A 12,742-nucleotide genomic window follows, 5' to 3' on the forward strand; every position below is an offset into this window, starting at 1 on the left:
GCCCTTGCACTTAAATGCTTAGAGATTGACAACAAGGAGTGAACTGTACCATTATATTGTTGTATGAAGACATACAGATTATTTTCCAGCCATAATATTTGGTTCCTGGGGCTGCTAGTCTGCCTGCCTTCAGGCATTTGATGAGAGCAGAGCCAAGCCAATCCCTATCAAAGCTCATTATCCATTGCAATTTTGGTATCTGTGTTGCAAGATCCTGAGTGTCTTGGGGGGCATGTACAGGCCTGTCTCAGCCGTCCCTGTTGAGTCTTCCAGCCCCTGAGGTCTGTGCTAACCTCCACTGCTACTCTCTACTGACAGCTCCCCCTGCCCTCTGGGAAGGAGGGCAGTCTCCCCTGTGGTCCACATGGGTCAGGCCTCTGCATCTGTCCTAACGGGCCTAATGCTCTCTTAACCAGGAAGAGGAAGAACAGGAGGAAGAAGATGACGATGAAGATGACGATGACACTGATGACCTAGATGATCTTGACACTGACCAGCTGCTGGAAGCCGAGTTGGAGGAAGATGACAACAACGAGAATGCAGGGGAGGATGGGGACAATGATTTTTCTCCCTCTGACGAGGAGCTAGCAAACCTTCTAGAGGAGGGAGAGGATGGGGAAGATGAAGACTCGGATGCGGACGAGGAAGTGGAACTGATCCTGGGGGACAGTAAGTCCACGACCCCCGCAGGGCTGAGTGTGGACTGAGTGCTGTGCAGCGGTGTGGGAGCCGCAGCAGGGTCTGTGCCCCTCAGCTGTCCATTCAAGCCCCTGGCCCCTGAGGACAGCGTCTCCCCCTCTGGTCCTCGGCTCTCCCGTCAGACTGTGTAAGCAAACAGCTCTGACCTTGAAAACAAAGGGTGGAGACTGTTTCTGGGAGAGACAGTCGGTGTCTTACTCTGTGTGGGCCCCACGTCTCTGCTTCAGCCTCTCACCTGTGGGACCGCGAGAGCAGCCAGAGGCAGACGGAAGGTCATGGTTGTGGCTCGGAGGGGGAGCCTCAGAACGGCAGGCCTGAGCGCCTGTCCTCCTGAGGGCAGGTGGGGGCGCCTGTTGGGCCTCCCCTCTGAAGCTCTAGAGACAGGCTCCGTTGTGGAGGCGCCCGATCCAGTCTGCCACAAGGCCGGGGAGCAAGTGTTTCTTTGGCTTTTGTTTGGTTCCTTCCTTCCCTCTCCTCACCCCCCTTCTTTTAAGTTAGAAAGAGCTGCAGTTCTCCCAGTCATTTCCCATAAGGACAGGTTTCTGAGGTTATGTTGTCCCTGATTATGAAAACAAACCCCAAATAAATCAGCAGTGGTTCTGAGTTTGCTCGCTCTGCAGCTGTACTCACACTTGGCACTTGTCTGTGACATGTCACTATTGACAGACTCGTGCTTGCCATGGTCTTGGTTCTGCCTAGTGCCATCCTGTGAGAGTGGCCGTTTCCTGTGTGGCTAGCATCCTCACAGGCACAGCATTCTAACTGATACACAACATACAGTAGCCACGGACTCTACGTGGCCATTAACATTTTAATGCATGCAATTAAAATTTAGTTCTTTATATGTCCACATTTCAGGCTCAGTAGCTTTCTGTGGCTACCGTATTGAACAGCACAAATAGAGAACATTTGCATTATTACAGAAAATTCTACTGTGCTAGTCTAGGCCCAAGAGATGCCAAGCATTTTTGTAGTAAATGATTGCTTTTTATATGATCATTGGTGTGGGGTGGTAGGAGAACGAGAGCCGGATGGGCTTCTGGCTCTTAAGACTGAAGGCGGCTGGCTCAGGGGAGACTGTCTTGCTCACCTACGGCCTCTGGGGTAGTCCCTTCTCTGCCCACCTGCTGTTCACCAGCTCCCACATTGGTGGTTGAGGTGATTCAGTGGAGGACTTGTCTTGTCCCTGGTGCCCATGGTCAGAAGGCCAGGTAAGAGGGACAGAGGGGCAAAGGACACATGACAGTATTAATAGAGGGGCAAGTTTTACTACTGAACCATTTTGTCATCTGAAGAGTGCCACATGGGCACAAGTTCCATTTCCCTTCAGTTACAAATCGTAAGGTAGACTAAAGGAGCAGCTGGTGGTGGTGCCCCCAGTAGGAGAGTATCCTTAATTTCCCCATTCTTAATTAGAATATAAAGCCACTAAACTTATATTCGGCCTGTAAAATTACTGCTTAGTTTAGAAAAATCTTTCCTAGCCCAGGACAATCTGGAAAATCTTAATCCTATCAGCAGTGAGAGTATGACTAGCCTGGTGGGGAGATCTGTGATGGAGAAAGGCCACAGTAGATGACAGTGGAGGACATTTTAGCTTGGGCTCTAGAACTGAGGGTGACAGGGAGGTGGCATCTGTAGTGTGTACTCCATTTGCTCTTTCTGTTTGAGACCCACAGCCACTTGCAGCAGCGGAGGGCACATTCCCTGTGCCCTTGGTCTGCTGGTACTCAGCCTTACCCTGTCCTCTGGAGCAGTAGCTCTTCCTCTTTGGGGCTACGGAGCCCTTTCAGGCTATGAAGAAAGCCGTCCAGACTATGGAAGACTACACCATGTGCTCCACTAGCCCTGTGTAGGCCCTGGGTCCCAGACTAGTGCTGCTTCTCAGTGCAGAACCCCACCCTGGGAAGAGAAACACCTGACTCTGAGGTCTCATGTTTCTCTGATCCAGCCAGTCCTGCCCCCAAAGCCTGTGTGTCACAGAGCAAACACTGTGGTTAATCCAGACTGCCTTTGCCTCGAGGGCCTGACCAGGCTCTCCTAAACACGCAGAGGATGAGAAAAGGCTGGGGAAGGCAGAAAAAGGAGTCCTGACACCTGAACACCAGGAGGGGAGCGAGTGCCCAGGCCCTACAGGTCCTCTTTCAAACCCTGCGCCTGCCACTTACGTGCTGAAAGGCTGTGTTGTGATCCTCATCCAGCCGCATTTACCGCCCCTAGATGCAAGGCAGAATTGTTAAAGCTCTTAGTAGCTACATAGCTGCTGGTCGGACAGGGCCGGGTAGGGGACCTGGCATTGTGGCTCAGGGCAGGGGTACTTGGGGGGTCACTGTGGGCCCAGGACATGCGCTTGTCTGGCAGGCCTTCCTCGCCCCTCCCCTGCCGGTGCTGCCTCCTGAGCTCTGGCTGCATGGGGGCTGGGGGCTGCTGGAGCAGCTGCCTGGTGTCAGCTTTTGCTCCTTCCACCATTTTCCCCTCCTCACCAATAAGGTCAGGCCATGCTGTGCCCTTTTCGACACAGGAACACGGGTTTTCCAGCCAGCTCTGGCTTACTGTCAGGACGCCCTTGAATCATGGCCATGTTTCCTTGGGGTTCCTTTGTCCACATCGGTGTTCTTCCTAAAGGAGAGTGTAGTTGAGGGAAGGGTTGGGAACTGATTTTGTTCTTCCTCAGCTTTCCGAGGTGATTCAGAATCTGGGGGGGCTGATGAGGGACTGTGTGGGGCCAGTAGCTGTCCCCTGTCCTCTGGGAAGGGCTCCAGGGCCGCAGGTCAGGGTCTGCCCGCTTCCCTGGGGCCCGTGTTAACACCATTTCCTGGCCTCCTGTGAGTTACCACTGGGACTTGCCCCTTACTTCTTCCTGCGGCACAGACTGGAGTCCTTAGGAGCTCGGGACGAGGTTTCTGTCCAGTGCTGGTCAGGCAGTGGTCTCCTACTGCGGCAGCTGGCCTGTGTCCTCGAGGGCTTGTTCTCTGCAGAGTACGTTCAGATCGCAGAGGACCAAATCCCAGGGTGACAGTCTCTGTCTTTATGAGCTCTTTTGAGAAGAGTGGCTAAGGAGTTAAAAAGAAATCTTCCTTGCTTGGGCTCAGGTCCTGGGGATTAGGCAGGCCTGTGCCCATCCCTGAAGGACCCCAGAGGCCCAAGGGCTGTGGGGGCTCACCCCTTGCTCCTCTCAGCCCTGCTCCTTTGCAGCCATTCAAAGCACCATGGGTAGAAGCTTGAAGGGGGCTTGCCTGGTCCCTTTGGGCCTCCAAGGCAAGACAAACCTCTGGGAATCAGAGGACACCACATCCAGGCCCTTTGAAAGATGAGAGAGCACGAGGTCCCAGGGGTGACCACTGTTGCCAAGAAGTCTGTTCTCCAGACCCCAGCTCCAAGGAGTTAATTGATGTGTTTTCCTCTTTTCAGAAACGTAATTAGCCTCGCTCAGACATATATATAAATGTGTGTATATGCAGGTGCTTCCTACCTGCAAGCTTCCTGTCAGCCCCAGGGTGTAATCCGGCCTCTCCCTTTGCTTACCTTTTAGCTGACAGCTCTGACAACTCTGATCTGGAAGATGACATCATCTTATCTCTGAATGAGTGAGGAGCCGTGGCGTGGAGGATCTTTGGCAGGCGAGAAACTGAGTCAAATGAATTCAAAACATCCTCCCTCCCTTTCCTCCCAGGGCTGTGTCTTTTAAGGAACTGCATGGCCTGCACTCAGAGGACTATGGCTTAGACTTTCACTGGGACCCAGGACCTTCCAGAACTAACTACCACACAGGACACCAGGGGTTAGGTCCTAGTCTACTCCCCTTTTCCCAGGATGGACAGCTTTCCTCAAGGGAAAAAAACATGTCTCTGAGGTTATTACACAATATATTTTCTTTGTATAATGTTCTTTACTTAAAGAACAAGAAATAGTTTTTTATAAAACGTAAAAAGAAAAAAAAAAAAAAGCCAGGCATTTATAACTGAGGGTATGAACTTATATCCACGAAGTCTTTGTCCCATTTCATTTTCTGTGGAAGAAAATGATGTCTAAACAATAGAGGCATTTTTACATACGTATTTAAATGGAAAGGAAAATCGTGGTTTCTTAAATTGATAAGGATTAAGAATATTTTATTATAAATATAATATATGATTTTTAATCTGTTTGTTGCCTCGTACGCTGTCAGGTTAACATGTTCCACTGCCGGAGGTGGGGGGGGGGGCGCTGGTTTGTGGAGTGGACGCCGACCACCAGCTTCGTGGTCTGGGGCAGCAGAGCCACGGGGAGCCACGGGGCACTGGTTTGCGGAGTGGACGCCGACCACCAGCTTCATGGTCTGGGGCAGCAGAGCCACGGGGAGCCACGGGGCGCTGAGGGAACTTAGGATATGAGTTCATTCCCTCTTTTACTTTGTCCTTCAGTTTTTCAAAAAATCTTTTTTTTTCCTCCTCTTACTCCCCAATGTGGAAATTACAAATCAAAGGCCTTTTCTTTAATGTAAAATGTATTTATTTAAAAAAATACAAAATAAACTACAAGTCTGTCTTTGTTTATGGCCTTTCCCTGTCCTCTTTTACCAAATGGGGTCTGTCCCTTTCCTTGCAGCTCTGTGGCCAAGCAGTAAAGATACCTTCCAAGAGGCAGTCCAGGATGGTGGTAAGAACACCTTCTGCCCAAGAAAGCACACTGGGGAACGGAGCAGCTCAGTGCTGGCCCTGCCCTGGCCTGCAGCTGTCCCTCGAGACTATGTCAGTGCCCCTTGGGCTGAGCACATCTGTCCCTGGGCCCCAAGTCAGGAAGGTGCTCTGGAGCACAGGTATGGAGGAGCTGGCAAGTTCGGGGCCCGGGACATTTTGGAGGGCCCAGCTGGCAGAGCTAGGAGTGGAAGTGTTTTGGCCATGCCTGCAGTCAGGCAGTTAGTTCAGTGCCATGTCCCGGAAAGGCAGTCCCAGTGGACTGAAGCAGGTGTTCAGTCTGGGCAGTCTAGGGCAGCTGGGAGTGGGCAGGCTGAGGGCACAGATACTACTTCAGAGGCCCCTAAAATCGGCCTCAGGGTATACTGCGCTCCTGCCAGGGCCAGCACCAGGTGCTTAACTCACTCTCCCCCACCCCGCCCCCTCTCCCCCCACTGTAGTAGGAGACCCTAGTCCCTTTTTCCCTTTTGAGTTTGCCCAAATAACAGCTTGGTTTCTATCATGTAGGGGTCTAGCTCAGAGAAGAGGGGACAGATCTGGTTGGGAAGGAAACAAGACAAGACAGCTAACTCACCAGAGGCTGGTGAAGCCCTGCTGTGCTCAGAGCACCATACCACCGGAGCACATCTGTGTCGCCTGGCACCTCTTGGTCCTCTAGCAGAGGCCTCAGATCTAAGCTGCTTCATATCTCAGCTTAAATAGGTACTACAACCTAACCAGTAGAGCAGTTTGCTGGTGCTGAATGGGTTATTAGAAAATAGGTTTTAAAAGTAAACAGCAAAAGCACTAGTCATTAACTGAGCCAGGGGCTCTTGGGAGCAACCACAGGTCTCGGTGGAGGGGATCTCCAAAAGGAAAGCAGCATTCAGGTTGCCTTGACAACACGCCCTTAGGGAAGTGCCCTGAGAGCCTAAGGGACCATCAGCCCTCTTTCTCCTTCTACCAGGACCCAGAGCCGAGTCACTTAGGGAGAAACACGTAGAACAGCAGCAGTCCATCAACGAGGCAAATTTTGCCTCAAGTTGAATTTTTCCTGCACCCAGCACCCTACACAAGAACCCCGACCCCAGGGAGGCACCGAACACCTGCCACGAACACGTTTTTTCTCTGGGCAGACTTGTGAACAGGGCCTTGCCCACCTGAGCTGCCCTCACAGTGAGTGCCGGCCAAGGCCCTCTGAGAAGGTCACAGAACCTCTCTGTTGTGTGAGTCAGGGGGGAAGCGGTCGAGGAGAGCTGAGGAAGACCACAATGGGCTGTGGTTCTTCACCAAAACTTGAGCTCTTGGTGGCCAGAGAACACGATCCCTGAAGGGTGGACAGCCAGACTTTCTAAGTTTCTTTCTGGGAACGCTCATAGACACAATGTCCTGAGCACCCACCTGCTCGGGAGGCACCTTGCAGGACAGCTCTGGCCTGCGACCCAGTGTGTCACAGGTCTGGAGGGGACTCTGCAGTGTACCTTGGAACCGGCCCTCCTGCGAGTGCTCTAAATGGGATGAGGCCCACTCCTGCTTCCGGCAGGATGGCGTGGCTGTGCCTGCTGTGCCCCGCCGACATGCTCTGACACCTGGCAATGGCGGCCACAGCTCAAGTACAGAGACACAAACTTGCTTAAACACTTCTATATGAACTCGCGTATTTTCCTGAACACAGCTGAAGCCCAGAGCAGTGCTCCCTCCGCGCCTGTCTATTTTAAATCACCAAGGTCTAAAAACCCCCAAACCCCAGCTCTTTCACTGACCTTGTGGAGAGGCACCCTCAGGCTCCACCTTAAGAATTCTCAAACCCACCTAGCTGTCCCCTGCGCTGCTGCGAGCAGGACCTGGAGAGCGTGGCTCGGCTCATGGGGCCAGGGGCTCCTAGGTGTTTGAGGGCTCATTTCTCTCGTGGAGCTTTGTTCTCTCTCAGCCCTGATAACCACTGTTTTGGAACATCCAAACTACCACAGATATATTCAATGGTATTTGTTCTATGGTAACAACTGCTGTATGACACTGACTTCGTTTGCCAGTGTTGGTCATGCTACCTTGTCAGAGCCCTGACGACAGTGATCCTTCAAGCCACCTTGGCCTTCCAGCTCGGCATGGACGGCTTTGAGCTCTAGCACAGTCCAACACCTCCAAGAGGCCCTGACCTCCCAGGGGTCTCCACCTTCTCGGTACCTGGGCAGTGACATCACCACCTCTTCCTCACCTGCTGCACTTCCTGCAGCATCACAGAAACGTTCCAGCCAGGGGTTCTGTGCTCCCCACACAGCTAGGTACTCGGCACAGACCTCCTCTGCCAATACTATCAGCTCTGAACAACCAAAGGAAGAGCCGGAACTCAAGTTCAAGAACAAGCAAGGAAAGCTACTTCCCACCCTCCAGTCCAGCATCTGCCTCTAGTATCTCTGGGAGTTTGAGGCAGCTCTGTCTCCAACTGGGTGTTGCTGGGTGGACGCATAAGGCGAGAAGGAAAGCTGAATGAGAGGGAGTCCACATGGGTCTGTGGCACCAGATCCCTGGGCATCAAAAAAGACTGCGCTACAAAACCATACCAGCTACTAAAGACCACCTGCTTTCAAAAAGGCCGTAGGATTTGCTGCACTGTCCAACAGCTACAGCTCAAACTGATGAGGCATGTTTAGGGCAGAACCACCCAAACCAAAAACTCCCACAGCTGCTGGCTCCAGACCTTAGGCACTCACCCCTTACTGTGCATGAGCTCTGCTTAAGTCGGCATAGTATATATCCAGCTGCCCTCTGCCACGATTAAAATCCAATGTGGATACAGTCCTGAATCAGCCCCAAGAGCTGAGGAGCTGTCATCAAAGCAGCAGGACTGAGACACACCAGGGCCAGAAAGATGACGTGGGGCGTTCTGTGCATGCAGTAGGGATGGTCTTCCGTATTTGTGAAAACACTCGATTAAACCAGGACTCTGAACAGGATTAAAAATCCATCCTGACAAAGGCTTTACTGACAACTTTCCATACAGTTAGTCAAAAAATAAAAAAATACAGAACACGGCAGACATATCTCATACACTAGAAATCAACATGGCAGGAGTCCCTTCTCATCACTGTAAAAAAATCCCCCAAACCTAAGAACTTAGTTTCGGTGGAGAACAGCACTTTGTCCTCCACCGAATGAACCAAAACAACCCAGCAGAAAATTCAAACCAAGGGGGTAGGAGGTGGGGGGCAGATTTTTAAAATAACTGCTTTTGTGACACAAGTGTGGAGCTGGCAGACAGGTCTGGGCTAGGCAGTGTCTCTCACTATAACTATCACCATGTGTTCTTCCTCTAGCTTGCCCAGTGTCCTCAGTGCGGACTGGAGGTACTGCTGTGAGAAGTCACAGGGCGGGAAGGCGTAGAGCATGCCCGTGCTGTCTCTGCCCTTGGACCCCCCCACCGGCAGGCTGATCACCCCTGCCGCCTGCTTCTGTTTCAAGTAGGAGACCAGGTTCCTGAGAAGCCGCCTCTGCAGGCCTGGCTCCACCAGGGCCGTCCCCTCAGTGCCAGGCCCGCTGGAGGTGGCCTGGGTGGCTAGCAGCACCGCGTAGCCATTAGGGCTCCCCTGCTTAATGCGCCGCGTGACCTCATCGAGCTTGGGCTGGTCCAGTCGCAGACGCTGGGCAATCTTCAGCTGGGTCAGCTTATTCCCAGAGGTGTGGTCTTTGAGGAGACCACTGATCACCCCCTGATCCCCCTCGAGGATGTGCATAGATGTTGGGAAGCAGCTGTTTTTCAACACTAGAAGCCCGTTCCAACCCAGCTGCAGCGTCTGGGCATACTCGGACAGATTCTTGAGCTTTTTGGTCTCGTGTTTTGGCTCTTCCAGGGGCTTCGGTTCAGCCTCAGTGGTCCGATGATTGCGCTCGCTCTCGCGTGTCTTCTTCCCGTGGGAAGAATCCGGAGCCTCGTGGTGGTGGTGGTGGCCCCGCTCCTCAGCCCCGTGCCTGCTGTTGCTGAGGGAGTTGCTGCTTGACTCCTTGGTCCCTTCACTGGAGTGATTCTCCTTACGGCTGCGCTCAGGGGTGCGGTCGGAGCCCCGGTCAGCCTGCTGCCCACCGCCCTTGGTCCTGCTCCGCTCCTCATAAGGGGAGTGGGTTCTCCCACGGTCACTGGAAAGGCTCCTCCGCTTCCGCCTCTCCTCCCAGGGCTTGGGCAGGCCCCGGTCCCCGTCCCCTCCCCAGCGCTCCCCACTCCGGCTGCGCACAGAACGGCTGTAGCCCTCCAGGCTGTTTCGGCGGTCGGAGCTTTTACCAGGGCTGGTCCAGCCTCCTTCCAAAAAGGTCCGGTCTCGGTCCGAGTACAGGAGGTGTGGGGGGGTCCTGTCACGCACCCGCAGGTCAGCATCCAGGTTTCGGTGCCGCGTGTACCCGTCTGGAAGAAGCTCATAATGCACAGGGAGAGCGGAGGGCTGGTACTGTTGGGGATACCGAGTCTCCTCTGCTTTGGCAAAATCCACACGCAGCCTGCGATCTGGACCACCCAGTGGAAAGCCCCTCATTTTAGCACAGGCGGCCTGGGCTGCATCCAGACTCTCGTACTGGATGTAGGCAAAACTGTCTCCTTTGATATGATCGATGGTCCGAATGCTCCCAAAGCGGTCAAACTCCCGGGCCAGTGCAGCTAGTGAGGTGTTAGGTCCCAGACCCCCCACCCAGAGGCGGGTGGTGGGGTTGGCCTTGCCATAGCCGATCTTAATAGGGTTGCGGCCAATCACCCGACCCGACATGGCCACCTTGGCCCTGTGTGCCATGTCCAGGTTCTGGAACTTGAGGAAGGCATACGCACCTCCCTGGCCACGGGCAGGTCTCTTGATAACCACCTCCTCAATGATGCCATACTTTTCGAAGGCCCGTCGCAGCTCCACCTCCGACACGCTGTGGTCCAGGTTCCCAATGAAGAGGTTGCGCGTGGCCCGCTGGTCGTCCTCGGGCATCAGGTCTTCCTCACACACAGCTGGGTATCCATAGGGGCGCCCCCGGTCATCGTACAGCCCGTAGTAGTCCAGAGCCCGCTCCCGGGACAGCCCCACGGCTGCGGCGGCGGCAGCATCCAGGGCAAAGGCTGCGGCGGCATGGCGGGCGCGGGGCTCCCGCAAGGGTGGGGCGGCCACGGGGGACAGCGAGCGCTGCTTGTACTGGTAGCCCCCGTGCAGCGGCAGGTAGCTGAGCGGGTCGGTGGGGGCAGGCGGCCCCGGGGGCGGCGTGGAGGCAGCGGCGCTGCTGCTGCTGCTCCTCCGGCTGCTCCCGCCGCCACCGCCGCGCAGGTACACGGGCTCCACCTTGAGCGGGCGGTCGTAGAGCAACAGCTGGCGGGCCAGCGCGTGCTGGCGGGCCTCGCGCGCGTCCTGTGGGTGCCGGAAGTTCACGTAGGCCACGCGGCCCAGCTCCGGCGTGTGCGACAGGCGCAGGCTGATTTCGCCGAAGCGCTTGAACTGATGGAACAGCCGGTCTTCGAGGTGCTCGGCGGGCAGCGCGGGGCTCAGGCTGCTGATGAGCAGTGTCTTGTACTCAGGCGCGGCCGCCGAGGAGCCGGGGCCCGTGGGCTCCGCTCCCGGCGGGGGCGGAGGCGGCGGCAGAGGGGACGAACGGGGCGAAGCGCCTGAAGTGCCGGGGTCCCCCGAGGCCTTACCACCGCGTCCCCCGCAGCCGGCGCCCGAGCCCGAGGAGCGGCCGCTGCTCGCACGGTGATTGGCGTCCCCGGCGCCGCGGCCGTCACGATGCCCGCCCCCGCCGGCCCCGCTCCCGCGGGGTTTGTCGCGGGTCCGCGTCGGAACCGGGTGTTTGGCGCCGCCCGAGGCCTTGTGCGCTGCGCGCCGCCCGCCCGCCTCTGCCTCCCGTTCGCGCTCCCGCGGCCGCTTAGCTGACGATGACGAGCCGCGCCCGCTTGGGCTCGAGTCTCGTTCGCTCTGCCTCTTCATGGCGCTGGCGCGGCGGGCGGGCGGGCGGCCCGCAGGCCCCTCACAGCGGCGGTGGCGGCGGCGGCGGCGGCAGCGGCAACCGAGGAGGCAGCGCCCCCGGCGCCGCCATCTTGGACAAAAGGACTCGGCGCGGCGGCGGGGCGGGACGGGAGCGGAGCCCAGGGGCTGGGCGTCGCGTTGTCAGGCTGCGCCGGCCGTGCCACGTGACCAGAGGTGGGCGGGGCGAAAGCTACATTGGCCTGCGTCATCGGACTGCGCCGTTCCATGCCACGTGACCCAGTGGTAGTAGGGTGAGCGCAGCCCGGCGGCGAGCTTTCGTGCTATCATGTGGCCAATGTGCGGGACTACGCTGAAATCAGTCCTCGCGAGAGCCGGGCTAACTCGCACCGCGTGTGACCCTGCCGTCTGTGCTAGCGGCGGTCCCGGCGGTTGACCCAGAAGCCCCTTTGCATAGCATCCTTCCCGCCCCGTCTCCACCGCGGCGTTTCCTGACTGCGGTCCAGGGCCGACAACTCCGAGGATTGGATTACGCCGCCTCGTAAGCCCCGGGCAGGGCTCACGGCCCACAGCTCGGGATTCTACGCTCAGGTTCACTTGCAGCGCAGCGCCACCCACCCAGAACTGGGAGGTCCAGGTCCAGGCCCGGAAACCTGGTAACACATGTGCAGTCTTTGGAGTGGAGACAGGCTCCTTGGCGCTGGACAGCGGGCTGCAAGGGCGCAGAGAAGGCCAAATCCACTAACCACAGATCGCCACTCTTACCTCTCAGTGGCTGGGGCCCTCCTACCCACGTCCAGGGGCAGGACCTCCTCCTCCAGGTGAAGAGGGTGTGAGGTGAGCCTGTGAGAGGAGCTGGTGGCTCGGCAGAACCTGACCCTTCAGCCAGGGAAACCGTGGGGTGGGGAAAGCGCATCACTCGCCTTCCTCCCACAACCGGAAAGCAGCTCCCAGGTGCAAGGGGGGAAAGGCCTTACAAGGAACACCTGTTAACACTGCGTGACCTCTTGGAATCTGCTTCCAGAAAGGAGTTAAGCCTTTTATAGCTATGGAGGTCAGCCCTAGGGTAGCTGGGCTGTTTCCCTTGTTCAGTGGCCTGGTGGGCATACAAGCCCTGGGAACACAGACCTAGGTGGTAAGCTGAAGCAGCTCCATCTTCTAAGACTTCTGGCTCCACCCCTGGATTTTCCCAGCACCTTTTATGGGCTCAGGACACTGTGCTTATCAGATTTTCACCTAATTCCCTTAATCAGGGAAGTCTAGGCCTAACAGTGGTTCAACTTTCTTGCTTTCATCTCAGACGTGCTGCTAAGCATCAGTGGATGTGACAGCAAGCTGTAATTATTGAGGTCCCTTACGTTGGAAAATTGAATTCAGAAACTGCAAGAGATCTGAGGGCTGAGCAAGTCCTTGGAAAGAACTGCTTCTTAGTCCTTCCCTTCAGGTGGTCTC

General features: G+C 56.0%; 2 protein-coding genes across 4 annotated transcripts in view; one reads left to right on the forward strand and one right to left on the reverse strand.

The window, feature by feature from the left end:
- Positions 1-5,232, forward strand: part of DCAF1 (DDB1 and CUL4 associated factor 1) — a 58,932-nt gene extending 53,700 nt beyond the window's left edge. For all 3 annotated transcript variants that reach the window (XM_066351418.1, XM_066351419.1, XM_066351417.1), the window contains 2 exons: positions 417-669; positions 4,232-5,232. In XM_066351418.1, the coding sequence (XP_066207515.1) occupies positions 417-669; positions 4,232-4,290 (312 nt within the window). In that variant the 3' untranslated portion in view covers positions 4,291-5,232. The remainder of the gene's footprint in view (positions 1-416; positions 670-4,231) is intronic.
- A 1,165-nt stretch (positions 5,233-6,397) lies between these two features.
- Positions 6,398-11,411, reverse strand: RBM15B (RNA binding motif protein 15B). The gene has a single exon (XM_066351421.1). The coding sequence runs from the start codon at positions 11,291-11,293 to the stop codon at positions 8,621-8,623; it is 2,673 nt and encodes an 890-aa protein (XP_066207518.1). The 5' UTR covers positions 11,294-11,411; the 3' UTR covers positions 6,398-8,620.
- Between the last annotated feature and the right edge of the window lie 1,331 nt (positions 11,412-12,742).

This window comes from Saccopteryx leptura, chromosome 10, assembly GCF_036850995.1.
Source record: "Saccopteryx leptura isolate mSacLep1 chromosome 10, mSacLep1_pri_phased_curated, whole genome shotgun sequence".
NCBI lineage: Eukaryota > Metazoa > Chordata > Mammalia > Chiroptera > Emballonuridae > Saccopteryx > Saccopteryx leptura.

Bases quoted from the DNA above. Each gene is read 5' to 3' on its own strand.
- RBM15B (XM_066351421.1), bottom strand. From the start codon at position 11,293: ATGAAGAGGCAGAGCGAACGAGACTCGAGCCCAAGCGGGCGCGGCTCG.